Source organism: Drosophila montana, unplaced genomic scaffold (genome assembly GCF_035044405.1).
Source record: "Drosophila montana isolate Dmon_TW-CO22-7 unplaced genomic scaffold, ASM3504440v1 contig_1203_1, whole genome shotgun sequence".
Taxonomy (NCBI): domain Eukaryota; kingdom Metazoa; phylum Arthropoda; class Insecta; order Diptera; family Drosophilidae; genus Drosophila; species Drosophila montana.
Window position 1 is genome coordinate 58,488 of NW_026996187.1, and position 12,395 is coordinate 70,882.

Consider the following 12,395-nt stretch of genomic DNA (forward strand, 5'->3'; position numbering starts at 1 on the left):
TAAGACTTACCAGCAGCAACTACTAGGGCCAGCTAAACACAGAAATGCACGAAGCACAATGTCACAATTCAATTGTTTAATACGGAACATGCACAAGCTATTCCCGAGATGGTAGCAGGTATTAGGAGTTCATATAAAAGTCAGTGATTAATCACAAATGGTTTGGTAACAATCAATGATAATTCGCTTCGGCGCAGCTTGAATCTTTTTGTCGTATTAAAAATAAAAGTATTGGCTGTCAGTTTTAAAATCTAAAAAAAAATTTTCATCTATGTAAAATCACTAACCAAATAGCATATAGACTGGACAAACAGTAAAAAGAGAGTAAGAATACATATGAGCTGTGTCGTAGAACGGCATCGCTGTCTTTTTATTCGCTCACTTCACAGGAAACTGCTTTGGCTTACTCTCATCATTACGGACGAATTGCTGGACGGGTCTTATATAAAATTGCTGTGTAACGGATCTGTTAGTACAAACAAATAATTTTGTAAATAAATACTTTATTTAAATTTGTAACTAAGAACACAAGCAAGTATTTTCTAAATTAGATTTTATCCAAGGAATAAATTTACTTATACGTGTGTAAACGCCTGGATAACCTTCTCGTCCGCATCCAACACCCCACGATACAATACCTACTATAAAATATTTTACACCATTCGATAATAAGAGAGGTCCACCACTATCCCCTTGACAAGAGTCCATATGAGGCCTTCCAGCACATAACATAGTTGACGTTATTCGCGAGCTTTTATATTTTTGAGTTCGGCATTCAGCAAGAGACATTATTGGCACTTTTACTTGATTAACGATTGAAGGTAGCTCTCCTCCTTCGGATGTACGGCCCCAACCAACGACAGTTCCTATACGTCCTAGAAGAAGAAAAACAAAAATTTGTTAGATACATTTGCTAGACTGACTTGATTTCTATCTGGATTGCCTTAATTTTTTTAGTATGTCACAAATCCTACTTCAAAGACTTTCAGCTCACGCTACGAGCTCGCTTACATCAATAAAAATTAATTAAAAGCAAGTAAGACGCTCTAGTCGGGAAATCCCGATTAAGGAACTACAGGTCATAAACAGAATACAAAAAGGAACAAAATAAAACAAGTAATAGCCTTTTTCCACTATGCTTAAGAAATGTCATATTTTCAAATTTCACATATTTGTGTTCCATTGGCAAGTGTCGGTTGTCGGTAACATGTGAGTAGGAAATGTATATAACAGCTGATCGAGTTGCTTCGATTTATCTAAGCGCCGCAAAGTTTTCCTGTCAAAAGTCATAAACACTACCTCGAAGTAGGGGCTCCATTTCATGGGCTCTTTGACCATCTTTTAAGGTTAACAAGTAAGAGGTTCTAGTCAGGAGCTCCCAACTAGGGGATACCCTGAACCCTCTTCTTCGAACACCAAATGCAGCACGCGCTGGTAATAAAGAAAAATGAAAATAAAAAAAAAAATTGTTCCCTTGTCAGGGTTCGAACTCGCTACCAACCGCATCACTTGCCGTTGCCTCTACTCAAGAGCCATGCCAATAATTGAGTTTTAATGAGAAAAAAACCAATTCAAATAGCAGCACAGAAAACAATACAATCGCAATTGCGATGCTGTTAATAGAATTCAAATCAGAGGCGCATGAATGTGTGTGTGTACATGTATACAGAAATTCTTGCAATTTGCGCAGCAGCTATGCTGCTAGCACGTGCGCACATCACTTTTGTGTTTCTTAACCGATCCTAATGAAATTTTCGACAGTACATCTTAATGTAGAATAGAAAAAAGAATATTTGTGTATTCTCAAAAATTCAATTGCATATAAATTGTGGCTTAAACTGATGGGCAATACAAGTTGGAAAATTAACTTGATTTTTAGCTTTTCGGTGGTAGCGGGGAGGTGGCGATAGGTATACAATGAAAGATACTTGATATATATATATACTATTCTAGAAGCTACATGTCAAGTTTGGTGACTCTAGCTCCTATTATTTGACGAAATTGCTCAAAAAACAGGATTTCGATATCGATTGTTATCGATTACTTGGAAACGGGGCAAGTTATCGAATATCGGAAACAAACTCGATCTGCGCGGGCATTAGGAGGACCTACAGCTAAAATTTAAAGTCTCTAGCTCTTATAGGTTCTGATATCCTTGCGTTCATACATACGGACGGACGGACGGACGGACAGACGGACATGGCAAGATCGACTCGGCTATTGATGCTGACCAAGAATATATCTACTATATGGGGTCGGAAATGCTTCCTTCTGCCTGTTACATACATTTGCACAAATACAATATACCCTGTTTACCCATTTTTAATGGGTTCAGAATATTAAAACTGTGGGATTATTAAAATTTAAAATTATAATTTAAAGTTACCTTGCCTTCGTTGCTATATCAGCTGTTTATGTTAATGATACTTTCACATTTTTCACAACATTGACAGAAAACTCGATAAATCATCGCAAAAATCTCAAACTTTTCGGGGCGAATTTACACATTTTTAAAATTTTTAAAAAATGTGTCATATGTTTTTTTTTTATGGGAAAACGTACAAGCCGCGTTTTACACGTTTTCCAAATTCGTCACATTTTCAACACACATTTTGAACCCGTAACCGACTGCACTAATTGCTACCGCCTCTACTCGACAGCCTGTTTGTATGACTTCATTTTTGATGAAAAAAAAACCAATTAAAAAAGCAAAATATTACACACAGCACATAATACAATACAATCGCAATTGTAATGCTGTTTATAGAATTCAATAAAGATGTGTGTGTTAATGTATATAGAAATTCTTGCAAATTGCTCTAGCTGCCTCGATCACATGTCAATATAAGCCCACGTTTTCTTTTATAACTTCTGCGTTTCTTGACCGATCTTCGTGAAATGTTCGGCAGAACTTATTGTACTATAGAATATTTGTTTATTCTCCTAGGCAATTGCCTTCAATGTAGCCAAAGTGTAATAAATATCTGTTTATTAATCAATGCAATGTAGCCATTAAGTAATAAAGAGACAGAGCTGAATAGTCACTCTGAGCTTTTTTTACCATTTTAAAGTTCATGAGCGGTGGATTTATCTATCCGTCTATGCAGACGAAACGCATGCAGAGTTTGAGAGTGAAGGTTTTGTAACAATTCGGAAAAAGCAAAAGAGGAAACGGGCAAACAATAACAACAAGTTTGTTGTTGGTGAAGCGCCTGATTGCGCTGTGCGACACACATTGCGATGTGAAAAGTTATGGCTAAATTACTATGATTCTACACTGGACCAGTTGGCCGTGCTTGTGGACGGCGGCACTTACACTATTTGTATATGTGCCTCATATATACCGCCTAACAGCCCTTTCGAGCTATACAAAGCGCCATAGACAACATTCGCAATATTCACCAAAGTCTGGACACCCGATGGTCGCTATGCGTTATGGGCGATTTCAACCTCGGCAACCAGGCATGGTCGTCGTTTCCTAATTCCACATCTTACGTGCCATCCAATGTTCATCATCAACACGAAATTGTTGTTATTGATGAATTATGTAGTATGGGATTATCTCAAATTAATAAAATTTGCAATCAATTGCATCAAATATTAGATCTAGTTTTTCTGAATTTAGATGTTAATTTTAATTTAAGTAAATGTTTAAACCCTCTAACTAGTAGTGACATGCATCATGTTCCTATCCTATTGTTAGTCAAATTTTATACATTCTTGCCTCTTACACAGTCATATAACATATATGACTTTAATCTTATTCACTGCAATTTTAATATTATCAATAACTGTTTTTCTACACTCAATTGGCAGAGAATCTTATCGCATAGCAATTTGGACTACTGCTTTGATAATTTTATTTCAGCTCTTCATCATGTTCTGCATGATCTTGTCCCACGGAAAAGGCAGGGTTTGCATAGTTTGCCTTGGTACACAAAGGGTCTAAAAAAACTGAAAAACTTACGCAACAAATTTTTTAAGAAATTCTGTAAATATCGGAGACCCTCCGATTGGGAAAGATATTCTCTACATAAGCGAGAAATTTGAATTTTTTAACAAATTTCTCTATAACTAATATATACTACACATCGAGGATGGGATTAAGACTTGCCCAAAAAAGTTCTGGTCGTTTGTCAATTCGAAAAGAACAACCTCCTCGATTCCGTCAACTATGACTCTTGGGACGCTGTCAGCTGATTCTTTGCCAGATATTTAAGTTCGAACTTTCAAAAATGTTATAATTGCGACGAGGGTTCTTCCCATTAGCTCCATTCCTAACATTTTAAATTTAGGAAATATTATATTTTCCAATGAAGATTTCTATGCAGCCGCTAGTAGCCTTAATAACTCTTCTCGATCGGACTGTGATAGTATATCAGCACTTCTTCTAAGTTCATGTATAACATCTCTGTATGAGCCTTTACAAATACTTTTTGCCAAATCCCTCTCTGCAGGATTATTTTTAAAAAAGTGGAAAAATGCTACAATCACGTGAATTTTTAAAGATGGTAGGAAATGCGATATTCGTAATTATAGGGGCATTGCAAAACTAAGTAATATCTCTAAATTATTCGAGCGTATGGTCGTCAAACATATCTCCTTTTTAATTAAACCGTATATGGATCCTAGACAGCATGGCTTCTCGCCGGGCAGATGTCCAGTGACCAATTTAGCGATTTTCAACAACTTTTGTATCCAGAGCTTTGGGCGGCGTTGTCAGGTTGATGCAGTGTATACTGATTTTTCTAAAGCCTTCGATAAGAAGGTCATGTCGTTCTCGTTAAGAAACTGTCGAAGGTTGAAACCCCACCTCTTCTTTATTAAGCTGGTTAAAACCCTATCTGTCTGAACGTCATTATCGCGTACGCATCAACAATACTTTGTCCGCAACTTATGTCACATCTTCAGGGGTACCTCAGGGGAGTTGTCTTGGTCCGCTCCTATTTAACTTGTTTATTATTGATATAGGGAGTTGCTTCCGTTCGTCCGATTATCTATTATTTGCCGATGACCTTAAAATATTCAACTGCATTTCGTCTCAGCATTATGTAATGGTTTTGCAGAAGGACTTACACAACTTGTCTGAATGGTGTAGTCATAACGAACTTAGCTTAGCTAAATGCACTGAACTTAGCTAAATGCATCACATCACATTTAGCAAATGTTTTTCTGCCATTCTTTCATCCTATTCCATTAACGGGCAAGAACTTACTCGTAAATCAGAAGCTTTGGACTTAGGAGTAAGTTTTGACTCTAAGTTCTTATTCATTCAGCCTATAAACTATATTATGCCTAAGGCGTATGCGATGTTTGGGTTTGTTAAAGACCCGTTCACAAGATTATCTCTATATTCGGCCTTTGTGCGGTCAATATTAGAGTATGCTTCTTATATCTGGAGCCCATCCGAAATTGTGCATACAAACAGGATTGAAAGGCTGTAAAAACAGTTTTTAAAATTTAATTTACATTGCCTTAACTTTGCTAACCCTTTACCGCCATACCGAGCTAGGTGTCGACTACTACATTTCTCTGGAAGATAGGAGAATGATTTCAGCACTGCTTTTTCTAAACAACTTAATTTTAATGTGCCGAGCAGATTTTTGCGATACCATTTGCCGTTTTCTGCGAGGACTCATAGAACTGCTTATGCAAGTAACGAGCCTATGATCAGATCACTAAAGCTTTATAATAGTCTACCAACTGAAATGCGTTTTGATTTTTCTGCCAATAGTGCTCAAGTTAAAAATAAGCGTAAAGAATTCTTCCTTTAAAACTTATTAATTCCACATCTTGTTTAAGCTTCATATTTTCTGTTTAGTTAATTAGTTATTTAAGATAATATTTTGTAATTTATAATAACCTGAAAGCTACCAGCATTGGTTAATAAATAAATAAACATAAAAAATTATGACGTCACATTTCATAGATCTTTATTCCTTGTGATGTGTATATATATATTTTTTATATTTTTTATCAAAATGTCTGAGTTGAGACACACATACTAATAACTGTTTGGCGCGTCGAGGGATTGATACCCTTATTTATATTAATAGTGTGCACTGTTTAAAGAAAATAATTATTACTGATTGACTATTATACAAATAGTTGCACAGTTAATACGAAATTATATTTGAGTAGACATTGGATCAAAAATTATATATTAGAAGGTTTCTGCTATTTAGCTACAGCACTGGACAATAGTCAAAATACCCTATTTAGAGAAAGGGTGCTTCACTGATCCAAAAATGAAAAATTATACAAATCTGCTGCTTGCAAGTTGAAAGTGAGTGGAAAAGAAGAAGACATGACTTTGGGACTTTGCGAATTATAGGCATAGCAGTGTTTAGAAACCACAATAATGAGTTAGAAGAGTGCAGAAGCTAGGATCATAGGCTGTAGCTTCAAACCGAAAAGGGATAGCAGGGACAGAATCAGAAAGCCTAAGGCTTTTTGTGTGTGATCGTTGCGTTCAGTAAATTAGCACATATGTAAATAAATTTACTATTATATAACCCCTATTATTAAATTACTTAAATGAGCGTTATAAAGATAGAAATATATATATTCTAAGCAACACAAGAAATGAAATTTTACAAAATGTGACCTCATAGTATATGATGTTGGTGCGCTGTGTGCGTTACCTTTTAATTTGAATGCCATGGCTTGCTGGCATTCGAATTTTTTACCTACATACTTGCACCGGGACTCGGTTCTGCAAGTACCCAAATTGTGTTGTTGTTGTTGTTTTTACGCGCTGCCTTGTAGGAACGACAGAGAAACCAACAACAAACACAGTGGCGTTATCTGTCCCATTTCTTAGCACTGATTTTCCTATGACCTCAAAATCTTGCTTCAGAGTTTCAGCGTTCAAAACGGACGACGAAAATGAAATGGGGTTTCATTGGCACTGTTGTTGTATTGCAGCTGATTTGTTGTAGCTTCCTATGGTAAATTAGCTTTATTTCTTGAGTTTGATTTTGCGTTAGCGGACCAACCTTATCGGTAGATAGCAAGGTATTGCTTCAGAATTAAAACTGTAATAAAAGCTCGGAGTCAGTTTTCAGCTCTGTATCTGTTTATTACTCTATGGGGGTGACGGTAGCTATAAAATGAAAGATACTTGGGATCGATAATTGGATTATCGGAAACAAGGTTTGCACAAAAAATAATACCTGTTTTACCCATTTTCAATGGATTCAGGATAGAAAATCAAATGAAAACGAGAAAGAAGGGCTACCTTCGGCACGCCGAAGATTTAATACCCTTGCAGACCCAACCTTTTCATAATGCTCATAGTGCTTTGGCCGTATCTAAGAAGCACAGAAAAAATAGTTAAATAGTAAAGAAAAACAAAAAAGTTTTGCATACAACAACTTAATTTTCGGCCGGTCGTTCCTATTACAGCCATATTATAACGTGGTCCGATGTTGATAGGTTACGCGTATATAAATTAACCAATACGGATATTAATAATAAAAAAATATTTATTTATTATTTCTTCATTTTATTTCTTTAAAGGCAGCACTATGTGTTACATTGAGTTTCTATTCCAAACTAAATTTTATGTCTTAATTAATTCCTAATATATTCTATATTCTTCTATATTCTCAGTCCAAAGAGGACATTTCTATGGAAATGAACCAATTCTGCATTTCTCGGGGGATCGCATATATTGGGAACCAACGAACTTTATTGGTTCCGCTGATTCCACAATTATTGTAATGTGTAATAAATATGCCGAATTAGCGATCCCACGGCTGGTTGCCCAGCGAGCACGTTGACCACGAAAGCACCTAAAGTTGCATACGCGACACCTTGTGTTAGCTTTTTCCAGCACGTTGACTGGCCACGTGCGGGAACCATATGTGAATACAAATTTGGGAAAGGTGCATGATCAGCGCTAGAAAACTAACAAAATTGATTTCTTTGCCAGCCAAAGCCAAAGTGAATAACAATATATATGTATATACATACATACATATTTTAATGTAGTTGTGCACGCATAATTCACACATACAAACATAGGTGCTTGAACGCCATTGGCTGAGACAAGAACTTCTTTCGAGCATACACTGTCCAATAACAAATTTTTTTATTTTTTTTTTGTTTGTTTGTTTTTTGTATTGAATCAAAAATAACATACATTTTTATTACAACACAGTTGGCTTAGGTAATATTACGCCAAGCATAGTTGATTCCTCAGGCTTTATCGTGGACAAACGTCAAAGGCGGCTTTTTGAGTAACGCTGCATCGTCACGTAGGTAGTCGGGGGACTCTGGGGCGACATCTATATCGTGGTTGGAGGAGGTCCTTGAACGATCTTCTCTTGAGCCTCCTGACTACACACCTTCCAGCGAGGTCTCTTGCTACCCGGCTGCAGTGTCGCTGCAAGCGTTCGTTGTACCGGTTGGCGAATGCTCCGACTTGGCTGTCTATGGTTTCCATTTTGAGGTCTCTGTGCAAGGTAGAGTTTCTGACGTACCAGTCAGCACCCGTAATTCGGCGCAAGGACAAGTTTTGGAGTGTCTGAATCCGTCTTCGATTTGTCCGAGATGCAATGCCCCAAACCTGAATACCGTATCTCCAAGTTGGTGCCACCACGACGTTGTAAACTGCCCGTTTGCAGCGAAGTGGCAGTGGGCTGTTGGGGTTTAGTAGCCAGTTGGCGTTGGCCATCTTATAGCGGCACTGCTTAAGAAGGCCGTCGATGTGCGCCCGAAGCCTCTTATCCAGTACAATTCCAAGATACTTGGCGCTTCTGCCAGGGTGGAGGGGGCTACCGTCTATCCAGAATGCTGGAGCCTTGCCACGCCTCAGTGTGTAGTTGACCGCCTGGCACTTCGAGGCATTGAACTTGATGTTCCATCTGAGTGTCCAGCTCTCAAGCAAGTGGATGTATTCCTGGGCACCGTCAGTGGCTTCGTACTCGCAGTGGGCTGAGTAAAATATTGCCACGTCATCGGCAAATGTGGCCATCAAGTATTTGCCTGGGGTGGCAAACTCGTGTAGTTCATCCGGAGTGGGGATGTCTGCCGTGTACAAGTTGTAGAGAAAGGGGCCCAGTACGCTGCCTTGGGGGACACCCGCCTTCATTTTGCGGGCAGGAGAGATTGCTGCTCTAATTTTGACTTCGAACTTTCGCTCCATTAGATAAGAGCGCAGAAGTAGAAAGAAGGGGGCGGGAAGACTCATCTTGGTTGTCTAGAGCAATCCATCAATCCTGACTCGGTAGAAGGCCTGCTTAACGTCTACAAAGACTCCATAGCAGTAGTCTTTGTCGTCGTAAGCCTTAAGAATATGGTTAATCACTCTGTGAACCTGTTCAACAGCGCCATGCCCTCCCCTGAATCGAAATTGGTGATCAGGAAGGATGGCCATGTGATCCATAAGCCTTGAAAGTCGGGCGACAATCAGTCTTTCCCAGACCTTCGACAAGGAAGGCAGGAGACTGATCGGCCGATATGACTCAGGGTCATATTCCGGCTTGCCCGACTTATGGATCATATGGATCCTCGCTAACTTCCACTGGGCAGGGAAGTGTTGCTTCCTTAATATGGCGTTGAAGATTAACGTTGTAAAAAGGAGCTCGCGCATTGGTAAGGCCTTCAGAGTGGTGTGGCATATTCCATCATGGCCCGGTGCTTTAGCCCTGGGAAGGACTTAGACGACGTTGATCACCTCCTCCACGCGGATGGGGCCGATAGGTGGTGACACCTGTATCGGTGTCTCCAACGCTCGGGTTGTTTCATCGAGCTCTTCTGAGGGCAGTATCTACGGCAGTATTTACCATTGTGGCGAAGAAGGGGAACGGTTCTCCAGGGTTGGCGCTTCGGGTTTTTAATTGCTCGCCGAGTATCCTGAGTCATGGGTCTTTGTGTCTGCGAAGGGCCTCCTTGAGTTGCCGCTACGCTCTTCGCCACTCCGCCTTGTCCCACGGATGCTGTGTCATCTGGAATCTGCGTCTGCTCCGCCTTTCGATCCTGAGCAGGTTGTCCATGTCTGCGGGCAGCCTGTTGCCAGCATTGTCCAGCCGCCTGGCAACTGGTGGGGAGGTGGCTTCGGCTGCTGCTGCGCGAATCTTTGCGTTGAGCAGCCCAATGGCGTCCTCTACATCCCGTCCAGTGCAGATTTCGGTTTTGAGGTGAATACTTTCACTCATCTGTCTCTGGAAGACACCGAGATCAATGCGTGCGTTGATCAGCCTCGGTATTGCGCTGACCAGCCTGGCCCTGCTCTCCAGGGTAACTATCAGGGCCAGGTGGTCGCTGGGGAGATCCCAATCGTCAGCGATTGAGAGGCACTGGTCAGGGATCCCCTGGTAGATGGCGAAGTCTATACAAGACGGAGTGCCTCGGCTGCCGTACGGGTATCTTGTGGGAGAACCTGTGCCCAGTACTTTCGCTTGACGGTGCGCTAGGCTGCTAGCATTGCTGCTATTTGCGCCCCACACCCAGTGATGTGCATTCCAGTCGCCTCCCACCAGATATCTGCTTCCAACCGAGTTGAGTATGACGTTGAAGTCGTCAGTCGACGTCTGCTCATTTGGTCTGCAATAGACTGCTCCAAAGTCCACGTTACCAGCATTAGTGGAGACTTTCACAGTCGAGTATTGGTAAACACGGTTAGTAATAGTCAATTGCGGAAAGTGAACCAAGTTACTCCGAACGCGGACAGCGCAGCCACCGCTAGCTGAGCGATCTTGGGTCCAGTGTACAGGATATGCATCGAAGCCAAAGATTTTAGGAAAACTTGGACCGTTGGTTCTAGTTTCTGACAGCAGAATTATTCCGATTGCGTATTTTTGTACTAGGGCCTCCAGCTCTAGTACTTTACCTGAAATGCCATTGGCATTCCAGATTAGCACCTTCAGTGGTGTGTTCATTTGGATAGTAACGCGGTTAAAAGGGTAAGGATTTGCTGTTGCCGGTACTGAATCGGGCCGTGTGCAATCAGCAGAGCGATGATTGAGCCCGCATTTAACGCATTTGTGTTGCTTTCTACAGTATGTGGCTGTCTGCCCGTACTCCTGGCATCTATGGCATTGCACCACATCCTGGCTTCTTCGGGCAGTCTCAACCTTGACCACCTGCTTGCATAGCTTCCTGATGTTAAGAGCCTCCTTGTTGTTGGCCGCCGGCTGCAAGTTGATGAAGTGGATGTTCATGGGCTCCTTGGTAGCTTTGCTGCTCGGATTGTGCACGTGGAGAACGGTGTGGCCCTGGGTCCGCAGGTCGTCGACGAGTTCGCGGTTGAGTGTGGAGTGGTGGAGGCCTTTGATAACTATGCGATAGGGCTTCTCCTCCTGCAGCTGGTATTAGTAGAACTCAATTTTGTGTTCATCCAGTATCTGTATGATGGTCCTGTATGTGGGCACATCATTGGCTAGGAGTCGCATAGTCCTACCTAGGTTGGATTTGATGGTCAAGTTATCCGCTACTTCGGATAGTAGGAGCCACACGTCGTTGATGTCGCTGACCCGATTAAGAACGATGGGGGGTGGCTTCTCCCTCCAGTGGGGGCATTGTTGTTGGCCCTTATTTCGGGCACGGAGGAGCTGGTGCTGGCATGGGCTACAGCGTTGAGCTGGCTGCCGCCCCCAACCTGACGAGTCGCTGAGGCATGCAATTTCTCTTCTTGCTCGGCCTCAGATTCGTCAGTATCCATGTCTTCGACGTTATCGGGTGGGGCCAAGAGTGCATATCTATTGGAAGCATCAGTGCCATCTGGACAGGTGTCAGTTTTGTTCAGTTTTCGCCGCGCAGCAGGTGGGGTCCTGCTGTCTGAGACTTTGCGCTTGTCATTAGTTTTTTTTGCCTGTGCTTGAATCATTGATGGCCTCTACTATTTGCACTGGGGCGTCAACGTCTATATTTGTGCTAGCAGCAGCATGTGGGCTGCTGCCGGAGTCTTCGGATTCCATTAGAGGGTAGGAAGGGGAGACTGAATTACTTCTTCCAGACATCAGCGCGGAGAATTTATTAGCAGCTGTTGCTAAGCGGCTGTTAAGTATTAAGGTGTTCGGCGGCGTAGCGGAGTCAGCATTTAGTTGGCCTACCTCATTAGTTCGAGACGGCCCCTTGTTATTTATTGTGGGTGCATTGCTGTTGTCAGCACTCACTGGAATTTTTGCTCTATTGGCATTGCCGCTGGTCGGGTGCATGTCAGCACGGCAACGAAGTCGACTTGCTCAATTTGTGACCACCTTATTTTGTGTTTGATTTGGTTTCGATCCACCTAAAACAAATTGCTTTGTCAGCAATTAGTTTTGTTTTAATTTTTGTCGTTTTTGTGAAATTATTGGTGCTTTGCACTCTTTGTGCAGAGTTGCAATAGCCGCTTTGGGCGTTTGGGGGCGCACTCGAGTTTTGGTTATTAATTGTTTTCCGCGAGC

At 41.3% G+C, this 12,395-nt stretch overlaps 1 protein-coding gene across 1 annotated transcript; it reads right to left on the bottom strand.

The window, feature by feature from the left end:
* Nucleotides 1-519: 519 nt before the first annotated feature.
* Nucleotides 520-9,870, bottom strand: LOC135441226 (trypsin-1-like). The gene is made up of 3 exons (XM_064700760.1): nucleotides 9,792-9,870; nucleotides 8,785-8,940; nucleotides 520-875 (listed from the first exon to the last, which is right to left on the bottom strand). The coding sequence occupies exons 1-3, from the start codon at nucleotides 9,868-9,870 to the stop codon at nucleotides 520-522; spliced, it is 591 nt and encodes a 196-aa protein (XP_064556830.1).
* Nucleotides 9,871-12,395: the final 2,525 nt, after the last annotated feature.